Source organism: Equus przewalskii, chromosome 6 (genome assembly GCF_037783145.1).
Source record: "Equus przewalskii isolate Varuska chromosome 6, EquPr2, whole genome shotgun sequence".
Taxonomy (NCBI): Eukaryota; Metazoa; Chordata; class Mammalia; order Perissodactyla; family Equidae; genus Equus; species Equus przewalskii.
The window spans coordinates 67136208-67161793 of NC_091836.1; the positions used below are offsets into that span (position 1 = coordinate 67136208).

Genomic DNA, 25586 nt, shown 5'->3' on the forward strand with positions numbered 1-25586 from the left:
TTTCAGAAAATCTTGCTATCACAAAGACTGCTTAATCCTTTGATTGCTGCCTAATCTCAGTAGGTGCCAACCATTTTAGTATTGCTATGTCAAGGGTTAATGTAGGGTTCCAGAATGGAAAGTTGGAGAAAAAGGGTAAACATCTCAAGGATTATTCTCCTTTTCTTCCTCTACACTGGTACCCACAATCCAAGGTACCATTCTTTCTTCTGGACTAGTGTCAAGTCTTCCCAACTGGTTATTGGGAGGTACGCTCCAGGGAATTCAGCTAGGTCAGAAAAAAATGCAGCTGAACTGTCTTATTCAGCTGATGGGTTGATGGCTCTGTAGCTTCTGGCTATTTATTTAACCAACCAATTGTGCCAAGCATTGTAGTAAGCACTGGGAATAAGAGATGAGTTAGATACAGCCTCACCCTCAAATAGATTACAGTTAGAGAGAGAAGCAGAAATTAAAACCTCAGCAAAACAAAATAGGTAATTATAATCAATGCAGCTAATAGAGTAGAAAGAGGTTTATTTGGAGGGACAAAAAGGACAAGAGGAGGAAGTACTTAACGGAGTGTGGTGGTGAGGAATAGGTGGTGATGATCAAAGAAGGCTTCCTGAGCTGTCTTACACCAACAAAAGGAGTTAGCGGTAAAAGCTGGGGGTGGGAAGTGGGGAAGCCCGGCAGCAGGCAAAGCATGAATAAAGATATACAATGGTGTAGGGGAGCAGTATAAGAAGTTTGGTTTTGCTGGTGTTTCAATATGAATGGGGGTGAAGGAGAGTAGGAGGAGGATGAAGCTGGAGAGAGAGACAGGATCCAATTTAAGGAGCTTAAACTTTAACCTTAGGAATGAATTTTTATTTATTTAAACTTTAACCTTAGGAACGAATTTATTCAAACTTGGTCAGACTTGTATTTTTAAAAGATCACTAGCTGCTCTTTGAAAGGTAGATTTTTGGAAAAACTAAACTGGAAGTAATGAGCTTCTTTGGGAGTCTGCTGCAGTAACAGCCTTAACCCTCACGATAACAGTACTAAGCAGCTGGTATCCACTGAGACGTTAGAGGTCTAGCAGACAATTGAAATGCAACGCAAGAATGACTAACAGATATGGATAGGAAGTATAATAAGCAGAATTAGTTCGGGGCGTGTGTCGGGGCAGGGGGTTGCAAAGAAAAGAGAAGAGTTAAAAGTGAGGCATTGGTTTCAGATCTTGCCATTTACCCACAGGAGCCACAGGAGACGGAGCAGAGTTGAAGGGAAAGATCATTCAAGTTAGGGTTTACCGAGTTTGAGGTGTCTACAGCAGGACACTCAGAGGAAGATGACCAGCAGCAAGTTGGATCCAAGAGTCTAGAGCTCAGAAATGAGGTCAGAGGTAGAGAAATTGCCAGAGGAATCAAAGATTAAACAAGCAACAAAGCTAAAACAGGCCCATTGAAGCAGGTTAGGAAACAAGAAAAAAAGACAAGAAAAAATGGGGGGAAAAAAAGGGACAATCTGAATAACTGGGCTACAAAAAATAGTTAATGCTCTAACTAAATGATTAACATGAACTAAGTTTATGCTTAAGTTATTTTTATAGGAACCAAAACAAAACAGAGCATACCTTAAAAGGCACAGTTAAAACGCAGCGTTCGGAGGCAAGATTGGGCGGGCCGCCCGAGGCCACGCCCATCGCCACGCCCACCGGCGCTGGCCACGCCCTGCAGCCCACGCGCGACGCCGCTTCCTTTAACCAGGTCGCCATCTTGAGAGACGCTGGTCTTTTACGGCGCGAAAGCCAGATTTGGGTTTGGGGCTTTGAAGTCACCGTAAGTGATGTGTCCAGCCCCATGCTTCCCCCTTAAGCATTTGCAGCAGTGGGAAGCTACATTTATATTAGCAAGTTGGCAGCCCAACCTGAGGCACTTCGGCCCAGTCAGCTCCCTACGACCGGCCGGTGAACCTGAGGCTGCCATTATCCTCAGGGGAGGAAGCTGAGCCCAAAGGGCCTCCGCCGATGTCCGTTCCCACTGGGGTCAGGGGCCCCAAGCCCCGCAGCCCGACGGCAGGCCGGGTGGCTCGGCTGGGCCTCCAGGGCTGGCCTGCGGTCGGCCTGTCCGGAAGTCCGGGCCGGTGTGACGGCTCTGCTCGTTTGTTCCTCTCGGCGATCCCAGCCCGACGCTGCCTGTCGTTCAACGTCTGAAAATAGTTGTTTCCTGTTTGTCCGGTTTTCTGGTTGTTTACGGCGGGAGGGTAATTCTTGTTCTGGTTTCTCCATCCTAACGGGCATGCTCTGGTTTTTGACTCAAGCCGCTGCGTGAACAGTGGCGCCCTTTTCTGAGATGGGACAGACTTCAGGAGGAATAGATTTTGAAGGGAAAATCAAGGGTTCCGTTTTGGACATCCTAATTTTGAGATGCCTGTGAAAAATCCAAGTGGAGATTTCAGTAGGCTGTGGGATATGTGGGTTTGGAAATCAGAGAAGAGGTCTGGAAGGGAAAGAGTATTTATTGATCTTTCCCTAAATATTATTGAGTTTTCACGTGAACTTGGCTACCTTGGCTGGGAGAGACAAAGTTAAAGGATCTGTAGATAATGTGGAAAATGGTTGTGGTAATGATTCTGGTTAAAATGCTGTGTTTTATTCAATGTTCAAGCAATTTACCATCCTCTTAGCCTCAGACCTTTTGTTTTGGCCTAATTGCACTGTAGGCGGAAAAAATGCTCTTAAGATTTCAATTCTTACAAGTTTATTAAAACCAGTTGTATGGTCAGTATCACTTTCGAAAAATGTTCCGTTTCCATTTGAAAAGAAATTTTGCAGTCGTTGAGTACGGTGTTCTCTAAATATTGACTAGTTTGTTAACCCTGTTGAAATCTTCTGTATCCTTACAGACTTTTTTGTCTGCTTATTATATCCTTTATTGAGAGAAGTGTGCTAACTCTTCCACCGTGATTGTGGATTTGTCTCTTTCTCCTTTAGAGGCTATGTGATTGGTTGCCTACAAATTGAAATGTCTTCTCTTTTTTATTAGTCGTTTTTCATCATTATGTAATGTTTTAATGTCCCTTTTTGTCTCTACTTACACTTTTTGCCTCAAGGTTTTTTGGTCTGATGTTTTTGATTTGATGTATAGTGAGGTGGATGGTACCATTTGGCCCCAAGTCTCACCTTTCCTTTAGTTACACCCTTTGTATTTACACCCTTTGCCATGTAACTTTACAGTACTCTCTGACCATGAGTTGACTCCTTGGCTTTTTGACTTTGGCTTCAAGGCACTAGAGTGCCTTTCACAAAAAAGAAACTGGGGCACAACAGAAAGTTTTCAGGGGTAGAGACTGTTACCTGCGATCAAGTCCTGCAAGACTAACTTTATTTGTTGTGGGTTTTTTTTCTCTAATTCTACACATTCTCTGAAAGTTTCTGTGTATGAGAACAACTTTTTCCTATTGCAGTGGGGTGAGAAAATGCAGTAGGGATAGCTAGATATCCCTCCCTTCTTTTTTCCTTCCTCCATCCTGCTAATTGGAATTTGGAGTGATGGATATAGTTCGAGCAGCCATTTTGGACCCTGAGAAGGAAGCCCTGTGCTGCAGTGGAAAAACAAGATGGAAGATGTCTGGGTTCTTAATGATGATGTGAAGCCACACACCACATAATTTGTTCTTTCTACCTTTGAAGGTCTTAGAAGGATCTTTTCAAATACCACATCTACTCGGGCAAGAGAAACAAAAGAAAAAATAGACAAATGGGACTTCATCATACTAAAGAGCTTTGCAAGGCAAAGGAAACCCTGAACAAAACAAAAAGACAACCCACCAACTGGGAGAAAATATTTGCAAATCATATATCTGACAAGGAGTTAATCTCCAAAATATATAAGTAATTCATACGACTCAACAACAACAAAACAACCTGAACAAAAAATGAGCAGAGAATGTGAACAGACGTTTTTCCAAAGAACTAATATGGATGGCAAACAGGCACATGAAAAGATGTTCAGCATCACTAATCATCAGGGAAATGCAAATCAAAACTATGATGAGATATCACCTTACACCTATTAGAATGGCTATAATTACCAAGACAAGAAACAACAAATGTTGGACAGGACGTGGAGAAAAGGGACCCCTCATACACTGCTGGTGGGAATGCAAACTGGTGCAGCCACTGTGGGAAACAGTGTGGAGATTTCTCAAAACATTAAAAATCGAAATACAGTATGACCCAGCTATTCCACTGCTGGGTATTCATCCAAAGAATTTGAAATCAACAATTCAAAGAGACTTCTGCACCCCTATGTTTATTGCAGCACTATTCACAATAGCCAAGATGTGGAACCAACCCAAGTGCCCTTGAACTGATGAATGGATGAAGAAGATGTGGTATATATACAGTGAAATTCTACTCAGCCATAAAAAAAGATAGAGTCATCCTATTTGCAGTAACATGGATGGACGTTGAGGGTATGATGTTAAGTGAAATAAGCCAGACAGAGAAAGACAAACACCACATGATTTCACTCATATGTGGAAGATGACCAAATACATGGACAAAGAGATCAGACTAGTGGTTACCAGAGGGGAAGGGGATTGAGGGTGGGTATAAGGGGTCAAGGGGCACAAAATATGGTGACTGACAGATGATAATATACAACTGAAATTTTACAATGTTGTAAACTATTATGTCCTCGATAAAAAAATAAAAAACACATTCATGTATATTATCTAATTTGATGTTTTCAGCGTCTATTAGTTGGCTAGAACAGAGAATAAGGTCCCATTAAGCCTTGAATGGTTCAATAACTGCGGTAAACACTCCACAAGGTAGTGGGAAAGGTAAGATGAACCTCTGCTCTTCTACACCAAATCCAGTGCTTTATCCTAGATTATAAACTTTTTTTTAGTCCATCTATTTTTGATGGAATTTTCTGTAGAATGGTGGGATAGGAAACATTTGAAGGAGCTACTACATCCTGATTGTTTTATTTGTCATTCCAGCAAAAGGGTGAACCATGCCTACGAAGGTCAACAGTGTTGAGCCCAGAAGCCGGAGGACAAGAAGCCAGAAAAAGCATACTCAAGGGATTATATGCTATTTCAACCACCAATGCTATCTCACTTTCATTACTGGCTGCTACAGCTGCAAGTGGAAAGTCAAACGGGAGAAAAAATCTAGCCATAAAATTTGCTGCTGCTCTTGGGTACAGAGAGTTGGGAAGGAGCTGGACCACACTTTCTCAGATAGGGGGAACTTGGGCTGGTCCCTAACTCCATGAGGGTTCATTAGAGTCTCAAGGACTGGGTGTGCTAGGGCCTACTTCCTCCATGAAAAGACTGTCTCAATTCTGGAGCCAAAGTTAACTTTACTGAAACATGTGCTGGTTTTCTTCATTTTCTTTCACTTGTATTCTTTTTATGTCATTCATTTATTCATTCACTTTTGCTTTTACTCATTCAGTAAACCTTGAAGAAAAAATGAAGTTTAGGTACAATTAGATGTTTTTGGCTAGGGATTACAGGAATGCCTGAATCTTTAATTCTCTCTTCATTGTGAGTTTCCCAAAGGAGCTATGCTTGTGAGGAAAAAAACAGCAAGTGAGAAACAAGATGCTCCGTTATTACTGGTCAGGCTAATGCCTGCTTTTCCCTAATAAAGATCTCTGGTGAGGCTAAATAGTGGCTTGTGGCCTCACCTCATTGAGGGCCTCTTTTTCTAAGCCATATGTTGGGACCATCTGGTGGGCTATATGATATAAAAGACCCAGTGATGAGCATGCTGGAGTGAGAAGAGGAGGGCCATATCATGTACCTTCACTTACTTGTAAACATGGTCCAGCTAGGGTCTGAGATTCTGACGGATTGGATCACTAATTTCCTATGCCCGAGCTGGGGGAAGGGGTGGAAATGAGAAGCTTCCCTGGATTAGGCAGGAGTGTTCTTCTGTCCTCTTTACCTTTCGTGCCCAGATATTTGGCTTCTATGCTAGTGACTGGGAATAGCAGAGGAGCCTTAGGCATGATTCATGCTCTCAAGGAATTCACACTCTGTGGAGGAAAACACAAGTGCACACATAATCTCAATATAGTAAAAGAAGTGCTATACTTTGTGTGTGTGTGTGTGTGTGTGTGTGTGTTTGCATGCGTGCATGCATCCATGTGCCAAGGGAGGGACTGAAAATAACTTTATATAGAAGTTGAAAGATGATTAAGAATTGGATATGTAAAGAATAGGGGATGGCAGAAGAAATAGTACCGGAGGAGTTGTCAGAGGGCATTGGTGTAAGTTTTATTTTATGTGTAACTGAGGATATGGATGGAGAAGTGATGGGAAATGAAGCTAGAGAGAGATGAGTCAGATGTTGTGTAGTTTAAAGAATTTGACCTCTGCCACGTAGGGAATAAAGAGTCCCTAAAGATTTTAAGCTAGTGATGTTGCCTAAGCTATGTTTTGGAATGATTATTTGATCATGTGAGGATGCATTGGAAGGTACAAAACTAATGCAAGGAGACGTCTTTGCCTTCAAAGAGAAAGCAACAGCAATATTCAAGGTAAGAGATGTTGGTGGCCTGGATTGGAATAGTGATGGTAAAGATGGAGAACAGTGAATTGATTCAACAGATATTTATTACTTAGGGATGAGGTAGTAAGTCAAAAGAGCTATAAGGAAGGACATAAAGGGAAAGATAAAAGGAGGCTTCATGGAAAAGGTGACATTCAAGGCAGTGTGGTATGATGGAAAAATCCTTGGACCAGAGCCTGGGAGTATCTTTGGGTTCTAATTCCGGCTCTGCCCTTGGGCTGGTTTTGTGATATGCTGAGCCTCTCTAAAGCTAGGGAGTTGAACTAGATAATTCTCAAGGTCTCTAGATGATTCTCAAGGCCCCTATTCAGAGGAAGGAGTATAGCATTTAGCATAAGAGCTAAGTTCTTGTGTTATGGGGAAAGACTGCCTGGGTTCAATTTTTGGCTTCACCACTATCTCCAGATTAGAGCTTTACCACTGTGGGACACTGGGCAAGTTACTTAACATCCTGGTGCTTCAGGTTCCTCATTAGACTAATGGAGGTGGAGACAACAGTACCCGCCAATAGGGTTTGTTGTGAAGATAGAAGAGGTAATATATGGAAACACCGAATAATTGGGCTCGGCACATAATTAGCACTCAATAAATGTTAGCTGTTACTATTATTACTGTTCTCGGAGTCACTGATGTGGAAGTGAACTTTCACATATAGAAATGATGGTGCAGGGGATTCTGGGTAGAGGGACTAAAGTGGTCTCAAGTCCAGAGATAGAGAAATGCAGTGGTGTATTTAGGGAAAAATGAATTTCCAGTATTGAATTTAGGCACATGTAAGACTATAAGTGGTAAGTGATAGGGTTGGAAAGGAATATTTTGATCAAATTATGAAGCATTTCTATGTCAAGCTAAAATATTTGAACTTTATCCTGTAAACAGTGGGGAGCCTTTGAAAATTTTTGAGCAAGAATGTAACAGACTCAAAATAAGGAAATGGATTTATTCAACAAAAACAAGTTTATTGAACACTTACTATGTGTCACAGTGAATAAGCTAACCAAGACTTCGGGCCCTCCTGCAGCCTACATGCTAGTAGCATGAGTTAGGTAATAATAAATGAAGAAAGATGATTTCAGGTAGTGATAAGAGCTTTGAAGATAATAAATAGGAAAATATGTTAGAAACTGGGATGGGAAAGTGATTAGAGTGGTTAGAGACTTCAAAGAAGTGACATGTGGCCTGTCTCCTAAATGAAGAGATAGAGCCAGCCATGTGTACATCTGGGGGCAAAAGTATTCCAGGCAGAGGAACAAGGAAGTACACAGCTCTTCAGGAGGGAACAGGTTGGGTCGTGTTCTGAAAACAATGAAGGCCAGTGTGGGTGGAGTTCAGAAGTGGAGTCAGTGTGTAGAATGGGATGAGGTCAGGGATGGTCAGGGGTTGATCATGTGGGACCCTGTGGGCCATGGCAGGCAGTTTAGATGATCTTCTAATACAATAGGAAACTCTGGGAGGGTTCTGAGCAGGGGAGTGACATTACCTGGTACATGTTTTGGAAAGTCTATGCAAGTTTTGTGTAGAGAGTGAGTTTAAGACCTGAGTCAAACACTGTGCTCTTCATCCTCCTACACTCAAGAAGTGGGAGTTCAGTGCCTTGATACCTGTAATGTCTCTCATCTTTTTGGAATACCATTTCTATGTTTTCCATTTTACTTCTTTATTCTTACTCTTCACAATAGTTCCATAATTTAGACAGGGCAGGGATCATTCTATCCATTTTTAGCAGATTAAAAATCAGTGACCCAAAGAGGCAGAATTTTGTTTTCATGTGATATAAAAGTGTTAGGATTATAATTCAGGTAGCAACCTAAATTTAATGTTCCCGGAAGGGTTTGGCAATCTCTGGCATGGCTGGTTTGTGATACGGTTTTCAGTGTAGGGGGTTGCCTTGAAGGCTCAGTTTGAACACCTGCTCTGTAAAGATCTCCGCCATCCTGGCTTTGGGCTCACAGATCTGGGCGGTGCCTTTGCCATTTGGCCCTGTGACCTTGAGTCAATTGCTTTATCCTTCTGAGCTTTAGTTCTTCTGTAAAATGAAGTTAACAATACCTAACTTATATGGCTATATTGAGAAGTAAAGCAAATGTAAGTAGCTTGTGAAATCCCTAGCATTGTACTGGCACAAAATAGCTACTCAAAGAAAGATTTATTCTCAAACCCTTTCCCCCCACCCTCCCATGTCAAATGTGGGTAGATTAATGATTAAATGAACTGATGAATGATGAATGAATGAATGAATGAATGAATGACTCAGTGAATGAGTCACTGAACAGATATTTGGTAGATAGAGAGGTAGATGAATTCAACAAATGATTGTTGAGAGCTAGCTGCATTTAAGGCACCATGCTAGATATTGGCAATACAGAGATGTGTAACACAAGTTCCCTTTCCTCAAAGAAGAAACTGTCACATCAGATACAAACATATAAACACATAATTGCAGTTCAGTGTAATAAATGTTATAAATAGGCTTATACAAAATTCCATAGGGGTAAAAAGAACACAGTGTTCACTGCAGCCTGAGGAGGGTAATGCATGGCACTACAACTGTACAGACCTTTGGCAAGTATCCACAGATATTTCTGAGCTAACATGGATAAATGGGAGCTAAATTAGACTTCTTTCTCTTCCCAGAGAGAGCGGTTATTTTACCCATTTCTGGTTGCTTCATTTTGCTTGTCTGTCACATTGCTCTACGTGTGGATAGAAACCTCAAACGAATACTTTGGCTTTGACTGGTGAGTTTCAGGTTTTGTATTTTCATTTATGTAAGGGCTCTTTGGTCTGAAAGCTACCTGGATCCTACCTCAGGTTGAAAAGATCTGGTAGCATAAGAGGGAGGGTGGCAAAAATTGGGCTTTCCACAGCTGGCGGATGAGAAGCCTGACTCTGGGGCGGGATAAGGATGCTCAGCACCCCCACCTATTATGCTTCTCTTCTGCTTGTGCTCACTCTCACATTTAGACCAATCTGGCTCAGTGGGAAGCTTTCTCTGTGCTTCCAATGTCCCCAGTCCTTCTATTCAGATGACTCTCTGAGACCTTGTTCCTCAGTCTTTTGTCTGGTTTACTGATGCATACTCCACTTGGTCTTCATGATCTCTGTCCACGAACCCTCATGTCTGTTCCTCAGCTCCAGGCTCTGCCTCTTCCTTCTGTCCTTAGGGAGTTTCCTAGGACTCTGAACACAGAAATGGCTGTCCCTTTTCAGCACCCTTTCATGCCCAAACTCCTATCCCTGGACTACTCCCAGCTCTTTCAGTTTCTCTGGTTTGATTGTTGCAAATCTTACTATTATTTGGTATTTGGGGGAGATAGTGGTATGTGTCAGTATGAGGCTTTTTAAAAAATGGAAGACAGTTTCTTTTCCCCTCTATAGAAGTGAAATATAGTTTGTTATTTTAAATATGAAAAATGCAAAAAATTAGAAAATATAAAAATCTGCTTAGTTTTATTCTCAAGTGATAATCATGTGTTGGTATATTCCCAGCCTTTTTTTCCCTATGCTTATTTTTATATTATTATGCTCATACCATGTATATAATTTTGTTTTTCCTTTTCACTTAAAATAATTACAAACATTTTGACAAATTATTAAAACTCTTAATGAACATCATTTAAAATCGTTTCAAAATATTTCATGACATGAAGATGCTATAATACACTTACTTAACCACTTTTTATTGTTAGGCATTATGAGTTTCCTAATTTTCTTGTTTTTGTAAAATTAGAGCGCAGAGAAATCTTTCTATTCTGACTTGTGTTCTTAGAATAGATTCCCACAGGTGGCGTTACTGAGTCAAGAAGAATAAACCCTTGTGAAATTCATTACGCCTATTGCCTAAATACTTTCTCAAAAGGTTGTAGCAATTTCCATTCACAACAGAGGTAATGAGAGTTTCTATTTTAACTGCCACTGACAGTATTAATTATTCTAATTTTGAATACTGTCTATTAATTTTCTAAATAGAAGTTATTTTGTTTTATTTTAATCATTGAATAAGTTTCAAACTAGTTTATTTAACTAATTTGTTTTCTTTTAAATTTTCTTCCTTTGCCCATTTATCTTGTGGGATCTTTAGTAAGTTTTCTCATCAGTTTATAAGCAATCTTTATTTATGGATCAGTTCTGAATAATTCCACAGCACTTGAAATACAAAAATGTTTCTTTAGATTTATAAATTTTCCCCCAATTTTAAAAAACTTTTTGTTGAGATATAATTGACCTGTAACATTATATTAGTTTCAGCTGTACAACGTAATGATTCAATATTTGTATATGTTGTGGAATGAGCACCACAATAAGTCTAGTTAATGTCCATAACCATACATAGTTACAATTTTTTTCCTGTGATGAGAACTTTTAAGATCTACTCTCTTAGCTTTCAAATATATAATATAGTATTATTAACTATAGTCACCATGCTGTACATTACATCCCCAGGATTTATTTATTTTATAACTGTAAGTTTGTACTTTTTTTTTCCACCTTCACCCATTTTGCCCACCCTCCACCCCATGCTTCTAGCAACCACCAATCTGTTCTCTGTATCTATGAATTTGGGTTTTGGTTTTGGTTTTTTTTTTTCTTCAGATTTCACAAATAAGTGAGATCATATGGTATTTATCTTTTTCTGACTTATTTCATGTGGTGTAATATCCTCAAGTTTCATCCATGTTGTCCCAAATGGCAAGATTTCCTTCTTTTTTATGGCTGAATAATATTGTTTTGTGTGTGTATGTGGTATATATACGTGTATACCGCATTTGACTTTCTCCCTCTGACTTATTTCACTTAGCATAATACCCTCAAGGTCCATCCATGTTGTCACAAATGGCTGAATTTCGTCATTTCTTATGGCTGAGTAGTAGTCCGTTGTTTATATATACCACATCGTCTTTATCCATTCGTCCCTTGATGGGCACCTAGATTGCTTCCAAGTCATAGCTGTTGTGAATAACTGCAGTAAACATAGGGGTGCATGTATCATTATGCATTTGTGCTTTCGTGTTCTTTGGATAAATACCCAGCAATGGAATAGCTGGATCATATGGTAGTTCAGGTCAATTTTTTGAGGACTCCCCATACTGTTTTCCATAGTGACTGCATGAGTTCTTTGTATATTTTGGATATTAAGCCCTTATCAGATATATGGTTTGCAAATATCTTCTCTCACTTGTTAGGTTGTCTTTTTGTTTTGTTGATGGTTTCCTTTGCTGTGCAGAAGCTTTTAAATTTGATGTAGTCCCATTTATTGATTTTTTCCTATTGTTTCCCTTGCCCAGTCAGACATGGCACTTGAAAATATGTTGCTAAGACTGATGTCAAAGAGTGTACTGCCTGTTTTCTTTTAGAAGTTTAATGATTTCAGGTCTTATATTCAAGTCTCTAATCCATTTTGAGTTAATTTTTGTGTATGGTGTAAGATAATGGTCTACTTTCATTCTTTTGCATGTGACTGTCCGGTATTCCCAACACCATTTATTGAAGAGACTTTCCTTTCTTCGTTGTATGCTCTTGGCTCCCTTGTCGAATATTAGCTGTCCATAGATGTGTGGGTTTATTTCTGGGTTCTTGATTCTGTTCCATTGATCTGTGTGTCTGTTTTTATGCCAGTATCATGCTGTTTTGATTACTACAGCTTTGTAGTATATTTTGAAATCAGGGAGTGTGATACCTCCAGCTTTGTTCTTTTTCTCAGGATTCCTCTGGCTATTCAGGGTCTTTTGTTTTTGCATATAAATTTTAGGATTCTTTGTTCTGTTTCTGTGAAAAATGTTGTTGGAACTTTGATAGGGGTTGCATTGACTCTGTAGATTGCTTTAGGAAGTATGGACATTTTAACTATGTTAATTCTTCCAATCCAAGAGCACGGAATATCTTTCCATTTCTTTGTGTCTTAAATTTCTTTCAACAATGTTTTATAATTTTCAGTGTACAGATCTTTCACCTCTTTGGTTAAGTTTATTCCTAGATATTTTATTCTTTTTGTTTCAATTGTGAATGGGATTGTATTCTTTTTTTTTTTGAGGAAGATTAGCCCTGAGCTAACTGCTGCCAATCCTCCTCTTTTGGCTGAGGAAGACTGGCCCTGAGCTAACAGCTGTGCCCCTCTGCCTCTACTTTATATGTAGGACACCTACCACAGCATGGCTTTTGCCAAGCAGTGCCATGTCTGCACCCAGGATCCGAACCTGTGAATCCTGGGCCGCCGAGAAGTGGAATGTGCGAACTTAACCGCTGTGTCACCGGGCTGGCCCCAATAGGATTGTATTCTTAATTTCTCTTTCTGGTACTTCATTGTTAGTGTATAGAAATGCAACTCATTTTTGTATGTTGATTTTGTATCCTGGAACTTAATGGTATTCTTTTATTCTAAAAGTTTTTTAGTGGATTCTTTAGGGTTTTCTGTATATAAAATCATGTCATCTGCAAATAGTGACGGTTTCTCTTCTTCCTTTCCAATTTGGATCCCTTTTATTTCTTTTTCTTGCCTGATTGCTCTGGCTAAGACTTTCAATACTATGTTAAATAAGAGTATTGAAAGTGAGCATCCTTATGTGGTTCCTGTTCTCAGAGGGATAGCTTTTAGTTTTTCTCCAATGAGAATGATATTAGCTCTGGTTTTGCCATATATGGCCTTTGTTATGTTGAGATACTTTCCTTCTATATCCATTTTATTCACAGTTTTTATTGTAAATGGATGTTGTATTTTGTCAAAAGCTTTCTATGCATGTGTTGAGACAATCATGTGATTTTTATTCTTCATTTTTTTAATGTGGTGTATTGCATTGATTGATTTACAGATGTTGAACTATCCCTCTATCCCTGGAATAAATCCCACTTGATCATGATGTATGATCTTTTTAATGTATTGTTGTATTCAATTTGCTAGTATTTTGTTGAGGATTTTTGCATCGATGTTCATCAGTGATACTGACCTATAATTTTCTTTTTTTGTGTTGTACTTGTCTGGTTTTGTTATCAGGGTAATGTTGGCTTCATAGAATGCGTGTAAAAGCTTCCCCTCTTTTTCAATTTTTTGGAAGAGTTTGAGAAGGATGGATATTAAGTCTTCTTTGAATGTTTGGTAGAATTCACCTGGGAAGCTGTCTGGTCCTGGACTTTTAATTTTGGGGAGGTTTTTGATTACTGTTTCAACTTCCTTACTGGTAATCAGTCTATTCAAATTCTCTATTTCTTCTTGATTCAGTTTTGGAAGGTTGTATGATTCTAAGAATTTATCCATTTCTTCTAGATTAACCAGTTTGTTGGCGTATAGCTTATCGTAGTATTCTCTTAGAATCTTTTGTACGTCTGAGGTGTCCATTGTAATTTCTCCTCTTTCATTTCTGAGTTTATTTATTTGAGCCTTCTCTCCTTTTTCTTGTTTTTTTTTTTGAGGAAGATTAGCCCTGAGCTAACATCCGTGCCCATCTTCCTCTACTTTATATGTGGGACGCCTACCACAGCATGGTTTGACAAGTGGTGTGTAGGTCTGCACCCAGGCTCGGAACTGGCGAACCCTGGGCTGCTGAAGCAGAACGTGTGAACTTAACCACTGTGCCATTGGGCTGGCCCCGTCTCTTTTTTTCTTGGTGAGTCTAGCTAAAAGTTTGTTAATTTTGTTTATTGTTTCAAAGAGCCAGCTCTTGGTTTCATTGATTTTTTTCTGTTGTTTTTTTAGTCTGTATTTCATTTGTTGATGAAAATAATCCATAACCAATCTATAAATGAAAATTGGAGTGAGTTTATTATGAGCCAGATCTAAGGACTAGCTTAGCGTGGGGCCTTCCTTCCCCAAAGAAGGAAGGGCACTGGGCTGGCCCCGTGGCCGAGTGGTTAAGTTCGCGTGCTCCGCTGCAGGCAGCCCAGTGTTTCGTTGGTTCGAATCCTGGGCGCGGACATGGCACTGCTCATCAGACCACGCTGAGGCAGCGTCCCACATGCCACAACTAGAAGGACCCACAACGAAGAATATACAAAACAACTATGTACGGGGGGCTTTGGGGAGAAAAAGGAAAAAATAAAATCTTAAAAAAAAAAAAAAAAAGAAGGAAGGGCACTAAAGAAGTGGGGCTGTACAGAGTGGTTATATACCATCAAAGAACGTGTATCACATATAATTGAAATGTCCCTTTTACAGTAGTCACGAGATTGCCCTGTCGGCATAGCAGTTGATGGACACACCAGGTAGTAGGTCTGCTGTTTGGTGGACACAGCAGTAGCCCATCTGTTGTCTCGAGCTGGGTGGTCACAGGATGGGCACAGCAGTCAATTCCTAGCCTAGAGAGAGATGTTTATGCTTAAGGAAATGCCAATGTGGGGAAGTTGCTTCTTTATCTTAAGGCCATTTGGTCTTATCTTTGGGACATAGCAAATGCTTAAAGCAGGTATACAATGCATGTTCAACGGCCATGTTAGGCCCTTTTGGAAAAACAAGATCAGGCCAAATTAGGTTTACACCAAATGTCTTCCTCATATACTCTAATATATCCTATTGCTTGTCATTTGTTTATCCCATTTATTTCTGCTCTGGTTTTTATTATTTCCTTCCTTCTACTGGTTTTGGGCTTTGTTGATTCTTCTTTTTCCATTTCCTTTAGGTGCACTGTTAGATTATTTGAGATTTTTCTTGTTTGTTGAAGTAGGCCTGTAATGTCTTATAGTTTTCAGCGTACAGGTCTTTCACCTCCTTGGTTAAATTTATTCCTAGGTATTTTATTTTTTTGATGCAATTGTAAATGGGATTGTTTTCTTAATTTCTCTTTCTGATGGCTCATTATTAGTGTATGGAACTGTAACGGATTTTTGTATATTGATTTTGTATGCTGCAACTTTACTGAACTCATTTATTAGTTTTAACAGTTTTTGGTGGAGTCTTTAGGGTTTTCTATATGTAATATCATGTCATCTGCAAATAGTGACAGTTGTACTACTTCTTATCCAACTTGGATGCCTTTTCTTTCTTTTTCTTACCTAATTGCTCTGGTTAGGACTTCCAATGCTATGTTGAATAAAAGTGGCTAGAGTGTGCACGTGATTACATTGGCCATTTCCCCATATTGCCAGAATCTTAGAACATTTTAATTACACTACCCCCTCCACCCTTGTCTTGTTCCTGACCTTAGAGGAAAAGCTTTTAGCTTTTCACCACTGAGTATGATGTTAGCTGTGGGCTTGGCTCCAGTTTTATTGAGGTATACTTGACATACAACATTATGTAAATTTAAGTTATACCTCATAATGATTTGATATATGTATATATTGCAAAATGATTACTACAGTAAATTTAGTTAACATTCATCACCTCACATAGCTATAAATTTTTTTCTTGTGATGAGAATTTTAAAGATCTACTCTTTTAGCAACTTTCAAATATACAGTATTGTTAACTATAGTCATCATGCTGTATATTACATCCCCAGAACTTATGTATTTTGTTATTGGAAGTTTGTACCTTTTGATCACCTTCACCCCATTCCTCACCACCCGCCCCCCCCCCCCCCCGCCACTGGCAACCAGAAATCAGTTTTCTGTTTCTATGAGTTCACTTTTTATAGATTCTACATAGAAGTGAGATCATACAGTATTTGCCTTTCTCTATCTGACCTATTTCATTTAGCATAATGCCCTCATGGTCCATCCACATTGCTGCAAATGGCAAGATTTTTTTTCTTTTTTATGGCTGAATATTTGTGTGTGTGTGTGTGTGTGTGTGTATGTATCGCATTTTCTTTATCCAGTCATCCATCAATGGACACTTAGGTTGTTTTCATTTCTTGACTATTGTAAACAAGGCTTCAGTGAACATGGTGGGGCAGATATCTCTTTGGGATAGTGATTTTATTTCCTTCAGATATACACCCAGAAGTGGGATTGCTGGATCATATAGTAGTTCTATTTTTAATTGTTTAAGGAACCTCCATACTGTTTTCCATAGGGGCTGTACCAGTTTACATTCCCACCATCAGTGTACAAGAGTTCCCTTTCCTCCAAATCCTTGCCCACACTTATCTCTCATCTTTTCAATAATAGCTGTTCTAACAGGTATGAGGTGATATCTCCTTGTGGTTTTGATTCTCATATTCCTGATGATTAGTGATGTTGAGCACCTTTTCATGTACCTGTTGGCCATTTGAATATCTTCTTTGTAAAAATTCTTCTCAGGTCCTTTGCCCATTTTTAATCAGGTTGTTAGTTTTTTTGCTGTGTTGTATATATTTTGGATATTAACTCCTTATCAGATGTGTGATTTGCACATATTTTCTCCCATTCTATAGGTTGCCTCATTTCTTTTTCTTTTTTCTTTTTTTTTTTTTTTTAAAGATTGGCACCTGGGCTAACAACTGTTTCCAATCTTTTTGTTTTTTTTTCTGCTTTATCTCCCCAAACCCCCCCTGTACACAGTTGTATATCTTAGCTGCAGGTCCTTCTAGTTGTGGGATGTGGGACGCCGCTTCAACGTGGCCTGACGAGCAGTGCCATGTCCGCACCCAGGATCCGAACCCTGGGCTGCTGCAGCAGAGCATGCGAACTTAACCACTCGGCCACAGACCCGGGCCCTGATCATTTCTTTTTCTGTGCAGACACGTGTTAGACTGATTGTTTTCTTTTGGTTTCTTTTTTTAGAGGGGGAGGATTAGCCTTGAGCTACCATCCACCACCAATCCTCCTCTTTTTGCTAAGGAAGATTTGCCCTGAGCTAACATCTGTGCCCATCTTCCTCTATTTTATGTGTGGGATGCCTGCCACAGCATGGCTTGATAAGTAGTAAGTAGGTCAGTGCCCAGGATCCGAACTGGCAAACCCTGGGCTAGTGAAGTGGAGCATGTGACCTTAACTGCTGCACCACCGGGCCAGCTCCATCCACTTGTTTATGTTTTATTTTGTTGCTTATGCTTTAGGGTGTCTTACCAAAAAAATCATTACCAAGACCCATGTTAAGGAGCTTTTCCCCTATATTTTCTTCTAGGAGTTTTATGGTTTAGGCCTTTAATCCATTTAGAGTTAATTTTTGTGAGTGGTGTGAGATAAGAGTCTAGTTCCGTTCTTTTGCATGTGAATATCCAGTTTGCCCAGCGCTGTTTACTGAAGAGAACTTTTCCATTGAGTAGTCTTGGCTCCCTTGTCAGATATTAGTTGACCATATATGCATGGGTTTATTTCTGGGCTCTAGAGCCTATTGCATTGGTCTATGTGTCTGTTTTATGTCAGTACCCTAGTGATTTGATTACTGTTGCTTTGTAATACAATTTAAAACCAGGAAGTGTGATGCCTCTAGCTTTGTTATTTTTTTCTAAGGATTTCTTTGGCTATTCAGGGTCTTTCGTGGTTCCATATGAATTTTAGGATTGTTTCTTCTATTTCTGTAAAAAATGCCATTTTTATTTTGATAGGGATTGCATTGAATCTATGGATGGCTTTGAGTAGTATGGACATTTTAACAATGTTAGTCTTCCAGTCCATGAACATGGGGTATCTTTTCATTTATTTGTCTTTAATTTGTGTCATCAATCTTTCATAGTTTTCAATGTACAGGTCTTTCACCTACTTGGTTAAATTTATTTCTAGATATTTTCTTGTTGTTGCTGTTGTAAATGGGATTTTTCAAAAAAAATTCTTTTTCAGATAATTCGTTGTTAGTGTGTAGAAACACTACTGATTTTTGTGCATTGATTTTGTATCCTACAACTTTACTGAACTTGTTAGTTAGATCTAACAGTTTTTTGATGGAGTCTTTAGGATTTTCTATATATAAAATCATGAAATCTGCAAATAGAGACAATCTGACTTCTTCTTTTCCAATTCTGATGCCTTTTATTTGTTTGTCTTGCCTGATTCCTCTGGCTAGGACTTCCAGTACTATGTTGAATAGAAGCGGTGAGAATGTGCACCTTTGTCTTGTTCCTGATCTTAGAAGAAAAGCTTTCAACCTTTCACCATTGAGTAAGATGTTAGCTGTGGGCTTGTCATATGTGGCCTTTATTAGGTTGAGGTGTATTCCTTTTATTCCCAATTTGTTGAGAGGTTTTATCATGAATGGATGTTGAATTTTGTCAAATGCTCTTTTTTCGTCTATTGAGATGATCATATATTTATCTTTCATTCTGTTAATGTGATGTATCACATTTTTTGATTTGTGTGTGTTGAACCGGTCTTGCTTCAGAGGGATGAATCCCACTTGATCACGATGTATGATCCTTTTAATGTGCTGCTGAATTCAGTTTGCTAGTATTTTGTTGTGAGATTTTGCATCTCTATTTGTTAGGAATATTGGTCTATAGTTTTCTTTTCTTGTAGTGTGCCTATCAGCCTTCGTTATCAGGGTAGTATTGGCTTTGTAAAAGGAGTTTGTGAGTGTTCTCTCCTCTTCATTTTTTTGGAAGAGTTTGAGAAGAATTAGTGTTAATTCTTCTTTAAGTATTTGGTAAAATTCGCCAGTAAAACAATATGGTCCTGGTTTTGATTACTGATTCAATCTCCTTACTCAGTATTGGACTGTTCAGGTTTTCTGTTTCTTCATGATTCAGTCTTGGTCGGTTATATGTTTCTGGGAATTTATCCATTTCTTCTAAATTGTACAGTTTGTTGGCAGATAGTTGTTCATAGTAATCTCTTATGATCCTTTGTATTTGGTCTTTTCCTTCCCTTTGTCTTTAATGCTATACTTGAGTATTTGCTTTCCTGCTCTGATTTTGTCTACCTATTTAACTCCTTACTCTGTGCTTTGTAACCCCTTTCTCACCCCCCACACCCCACATTTTTCAGGTATGAGGGCCTTCTTGAGGATTTCTTGTCAGGGAGGGTGTCATGGCTACGAACTCCCTTGACTTAGGTTTGTCTTGGAAAGTTTTTATTTCTCTATCATATCTGAAGGATATTTTTGCTGGATAGAGTATTCTTGGCTGAAAGTTTTTGTCCTTCAATGATTTGAATATGTTATTCCAGTCTCCTAGCCTGTAAGGTTTCTGCAGAGAAATCTGCTGAAAGTCTGATGGGGGTTCATTTGTAGGTTATTTTCTTCTGCCTTGCTGCCCTTAGTATTCTTTCTTTGTCATTCAGTTTTGCCAGTTTCACTAATATATGGCTTGCAGTAAGTCTTTTTACATTGACATATTTGGGAGATCTGGTGGCCTTTTTCACATGGATTTCCTTCCCTAGGTTTGGGAAGTTCTCTGCTATTATTTCTTTGAATAAGCTTTCTACTCCATTCTCCTTCTCTTCTCCTTCTTGAATACCTGTAATTCTTATGTTGCATTTCCTAAGTGAGTCGGCTATTTCTTGGAGACTTTCTTCATTTCTTTTTAGTCTTAGTTCTCTCTCCTCCTCTATCTGGAGCATTTCAACATGTTTATCTTTGATTATGCTGATACACTTCTCTATGGTGTCTGCTCAAGTGTTCAGGGAATCCATATTTTGTTGTATTTCTTCCATTGTGTCTTTCATCTCTTAATATTTCTGATTGATTCTTCTTTATAGTTTCAGTCTCTTTTGTGATATAGCTCCTGAACTCATTGAATTGTTTCTCTACGTTCTCTTTTACTTCATTGAGTTTTTTGATGATAGCTGTTTTGAATTCTTTGTCATTTAGATTACATATTTCTGCATCCTCAGCACTGATTTCTGGGTACTTGTCATTTCTCTCTGGTCTAGAGATCTAATATAATGTTTGATATTGCTAGAGGGAGTGGCTTGGTTCTTTTGTAGCCTGGCGTTATTTGGTCACAGATACTGCCTATCACCACTGGGTGGGGGTCAAGAGCCACGTATCCTGAGCCCTCTGCCTTCAGCCAAAATCTCAGGGGCTGGAGCCACGCTGAGCGGGTGGAGGGAGGGGCACTTTCTCTTGTGTGCTCCTGGGGTTTTCTCCCTCTGCTCTCCTAGGGTGTTGGCTTGATAAGGTCGTCTCCCACGAAAGCTTTCACCCTGGTAGAGGGCTTCCCTTTAGGCTGCAAGGGCCCTAGGGAGTCCTTGAAGTTCCCACAATGGAACATCCCCTCCCCCGTTCCTTCCCTCTAGGAGGCCTCCTGCAGTCGTGGATCGCAGTCTTTAGGGGAGGGAGTGAAGATTTCTCTTACCCCGTTCCACCTCCGAGGGGGGCTCCAGCCTCTCCGTCCTCCGTTGTATGGCTGCATGGATCTCTCTGATGTTTTTTGTGTTGAGTTTGGATGTCCTCTGTTGGAGTGTGGATTTTTTTGTTGTTGTATATGGGTGGGGGAAGATTTATGACAGACCTCACTCCACTGTGATGCTGATGTCACTCCAATCTTCCTCTTTTTGCTTGAGAAAGTTGTCACTGAGCTAACATCTGTGCCAATCTTCATCTATTTTGTGTGTGAGACACTGCCTCAGACGGCTTGATGAGCGGCTTAAGTCTGTGCCCAGGATCTGAACCTGCAAACCCTGGGCCACAGAAGCAGAGCACATGAACTTAACCACTATGCCACTAGGCTGGCCCTTACCACCTCTACTTTTGAGACTTCAGTTTTATGTATATGAGACCTTTTTTCTTTATCCCTTTTTGTCTGTTTTTTTCTCAGGTGTCTGTTTCATTCTTAATTTTTTCTGGCCTATCTTTTATTTAACAAATTCTTTTCAGCTCTCTCTTACCTGCTTTTAAATCCATTCAGTGAGTTCTTAATTTTTGTTGCTATAGTTTCTTTTCTAGAATTCTTAATTGGTCCTCTTTTTAGTAGTTCTTTACTGAAATTTTTAATTTTTTCTTAGTCTAAACCTTTTAAGGATAGTTATTTAGAAGTCTGTATCTGATACCTCTATTATCTAGATTTGCCGAAAATCTTTTTATGTTGTGCATTGTTTCTTTTGACATTCACTAATGTGGTCTCCTTTCCTAATGTGCCTGATTGTTTTTGCTTGAGCGCCAGACATTGTATATAAAAAGTTGTATATGTAGGGGCTGGCCCCGTGGCTGAGCGGTTAAGTTCGCGTGCTCCGCTGCAGGCGGCCCAGTGTTTCGTTAGTTCGAATCCTGGGTGCGGACATGACACTGCTCATTAAACCACGCTGAGGCAGCGTCCCACATGCCACAACTAGATGGACACACAACGAAGAATATACAACTATGTACCGGGGGGCTTTGGGGAGAAAAAGGAAAAAATAAAAAAAAAATCTTAAAAAAAAAAAAAATGTTGTATATGTAATTTGAAACCTTGAATTACATTATGTCCTGTTAGAGAGTTACTCTGACAGGTAACTAGGGGTATTAGCAAATCCTATTTGCTTTAATCCAATTTCACACATTTGGATGGTTCAAAGCTAGGATTCAGTCCCCCAAAAGCTGTCTATTTCTAGTTTGTGCTTATTCTTAGAATGTAGCACTGGAAGGTCCCAAATCAAAGTATATAATAGTGTTTACAAGATTACCTTTCTCCCCTTTTGTCCTCCTAGTCCTGCAAGATACAGGAAGCCTTCCTGTCTGTATCTCAGCCACTTCTTCTAGAGAAAAATTACCCCAAATGCTAAGTTATGTCTCTGTGTTTCCTCTCTTATTTGGATCTTTGTTCTGTAGTTCTTCCCTGTCTGTTGGCTCTCTGATGCCTTCATTTAGATTTTTAAAAACATATTGTCCAGCTTTTCTAGTTCCCTTTAGCTAGAGAGAGGTAGAGTAGAATTTTTGTTGGGGTAACTGTCACTTCTCTTTTGTCCCTTGCTGTGTGTGTTGTGGGGTTAGACTTGTCTCCCCATTTCTTGCTATGTGAAGTTCCCAATGCTTCACCACAATGTGTCTTTTTTTCTGCAGAGTTACTGTCAGCTGACAATTGGTGGTGCTGATATAAAGCATTGTAGTATGTAGGGTATGTATTGGCAGAAGATGCAAGAAAGCTGCATCTTGCAGCTATGGGAAAACAAGGAAGGGTTCCTGGAAGATTTCTTTAAACATTAGTACAGAGAATGTGCATTTAGATAAGGAGACTGCATTGACTAGGCTGCCCCAAGAAGGCTGTCTCTGTTGCATGAGAAGGGCTTCATCCAAAAGTGGGGTATGATTATGCTGCTAGAGGGATGTAAAACAGTGGCCCAAAGCAGAGAGAAAACTGCTGGAAAATACTAAGTCAGAAGAAGCCCCAATTGGACAATCCATGTAGAGAGAGCCTACAGTACAGTCATCAGCATCTGTATGTTCCCAGTTTAAAGAAGTAATGGCCAAGACTTCCTTTTTCAGTTCCCACTGGTGTGTAGTCAGTAACTTAAACTCATTTTCATTCTTCTCACTCCCTTTTGTTACCATCACCATCACGAGAGTGAGTACAAATGAATGTGATAGGAAGAAGTGGAAGAGGGAGAGAGAAAAAGAGCAAAAAAATCACAGTTCACTTGCCTGCAGTTCACAGCAGGTGGGTGGCAACTTCACCTGAGTGTTGAACTGAACTAAACTGATAATGATATTTATATGTGATTGAATATACAAAAGACGATGTAGGTTGAAAGGGAATGAAAAAAAATCTGATGTGGCCAGAGAAATGATTAGAAAAGATAGAGGCATCATTAAATGGCAAACCGTAACTTTTCTTTCTCACTTGGAAAGCAAAGTCAGTATCACCACTGGTTAAGCTGTTTGATTAGCTCTTTGGCTGTATCTAGACTGCTATTAAGTCCACCTTTCATGTTTTTCTTTTCAAGATCTCTTTTTGATTGATCACTGTACTTGGGTTTAAACATCCTGTTCTTGTTATGTGGCTGTGAGTCCTTCCTTTATTTTTCTGAAGACCTTAAATATATTTATTTTGTGATTCTTTTCTGATTGTTCTATTATTTATATTTTCTTGGGTACAATTTATTCTATTTGTTGGCTTTATTGGGTTCATTTGTTGACATTCCTTACACGTTTTCTTATTCCTGGTTGTGAGTTTATCATATACAAAGTACTTTTCCCAGTGTCTCGATCTGGGATTGCTCTCACTAGGATGGCTACTTCCCTTTCTTTGTGGTGTGTCTTATGGCGCCTGACCAAAGAGAATTTCCTTTCTTATTTTTAATGTGGTTATCTATTCACTAATCTATATTTTCCATTGTTAAAATATAATTTCTCCAGATTTTATATGGAGAGGAGGTAATTTCTCTTATCTTGAAATGAAGAGTCTAAATTCTTTGATATATAATACCTAGAGCAAGTATAACAGTATTTCTCTTAGCAAATCATTAAGATTTGCTACTCTCTCATAAACTCTTTAGGCACATATCAGCATTGTTTTTAAAGGACCCAAATCTCTTACACAGAATAGAGCAATTAATATGGTGGCTATGATGGTGGTTATGTAAGAAAAAATACACGCACATGGACAAGAAACCTGCCAAAATGGAAGGTGGTAAACTTATGGATGACTTTTTTCTCTTTTGGCATTCCAGAATTTCAGTATTATTATATTGTTTTTTAAAGAGGACATAATTTTTGATTATATATTGTAAATAACTTTAAAAAACATATGGCTGAGGCCAGCCTGGTGGCATAGTGGTTAAGTTTGCACACTCCACTTCAGCAGCCTGGGATTTGCAGGTTTGGATCCTGGGCACAGATCTATGCACCACTCATCAACCCGTGCTATGGGAGCATCCCATATACAAAGTAGAGGAAGAGTGCCACAGATGTTAGCTCAGCAACAATCTTCCTCAAGCAAAAAGCGGAAGATTGGCAACAGATGTTAGCACAGGGCCAATCTTCCTCACCCCCCACCCCCCAAAAAAATCACACAACTTATGCAGACCCATGTTAGAGTACCCAATTGCCTAGGACAGAGTTAAAACTCCTCAGCTAGATATCCCCAAAGCTTTTCACAGTTATGTTCCCAAATTGCCTCTCTTCTTATCTACCTCCATTTTCTTATTCCTATTCTAGTCCAGTCTTGTCCCCCATCCTTGACATAGGTGCTGCTAATTTCTGCTATATTTTTTTTTTTTTAAAGATTTTATTTTTTCCTTTTTCTCCCCAAAGCCCCCCGGTACATAGTTGTATATTCTTCGTTGTGTGTCCATCTAGTTGTGGCATGTGGGACGCCGCCCCAGCGTGGTTTGATGAGCAGTGTCATGTCCGCGCCCAGGACTCGAACCAACGAAACACTGGGCCGCCTGCAGCGGAGCGCGCGAACTCAACCACTCGGCCACGGGGCCAGCCCCTAATTTCTGCTATATTTTAAAGATTGAAACACATTTTTGCAGGGTTGTTTTTCTAGGTACAGGAAACTGGTTCTACTGTTCCATTCTTTTACTGAGTTTCTTTGGGATCCTGACTGCCTACTCTACATTGCTGTTGGTGAGTAATGTTTCCCATTTCTCCCACCCGCTTCCTGAGTAGCCTCATGAGGTGCTCCAGTCGTGGGATGGGACCTAATTGGTCCTGGGAGCCTCCAGAACCTAAGATCACTCTTGTTTTATCAGAGTTGGGGTTTACATCAGCTGCTTGAATTTTAGGCATGATGGATAGATGGAGGGAAAAAAGTCTTGTGCTGTTAAAGGATGTGTCTTACCACTTTGACCCTTTGAATGAGTGGCAGAACCTCCTTTTTCTATTCCCATGTTTCATAGCCTATTTTATGGTTCATTCAGTATTGTCATTTTAGACACTCACGGCTTCACACTAGCAGTACTTATACACATTGAACTACCTCATTTGATATCCCACCTCCTGAGAATCAGTCTTTCTGGGCCTTACAAGTTAGCTGGTTTTTTAAACCTGTTCTGATGTGCAAGTGCTAGTCCCCTAGTCTAGGTGCAAAGTACATTTTAGCAGAAGTCTTTTGGCAATAGTGACTCTGCCTCTATTTCCTAATAATGTCATGGAGTGTGAGAAATTCGGGCCAGGCAAGAGAAAAGTCTGTGGAAGTGGAAAGCTTATGGGAGGATAACTTTCAGGTCAGTGGAGTTTTTATATGTATCTTTCTCTGATTTCAAAATTCCTTGTCCCCACTGATTTCTTGTCTGATACAGAAGAACCCAACTCCTAAATCAGTTGCCATTTGCATTAATTTTTCTTTCAATAAAATTTATTAATCATTATATGAATAATAAA

General features: G+C 39.5%; 1 protein-coding gene across 4 annotated transcripts in view; it reads left to right on the forward strand.

Moving 5' to 3' along the window:
- The first annotated feature begins 1688 nt into the window (after positions 1–1688).
- The window catches only part of GDPD4 (glycerophosphodiester phosphodiesterase domain containing 4), a 122713-nt gene continuing 98815 nt past the window's right edge, over positions 1689–25586 (forward strand). For 2 of the 4 annotated variants that reach the window (XM_070624004.1, XM_070624007.1), the window contains exons 1-4: positions 1689–1805; positions 4978–5180; positions 9194–9297; positions 24737–24830. In XM_070624004.1, coding sequence (XP_070480105.1) covers positions 4992–5180; positions 9194–9297; positions 24737–24830 — 387 coding nt within the window. In that variant the 5' untranslated portion in view covers positions 1689–1805; positions 4978–4991. Of the gene's footprint in view, positions 1806–4977; positions 6528–9193; positions 9298–24736; positions 24831–25586 lie in introns of all 4 variants that reach the window. The other 2 variants (XM_070624005.1, XM_070624006.1) reach the window with 2 other exon arrangements.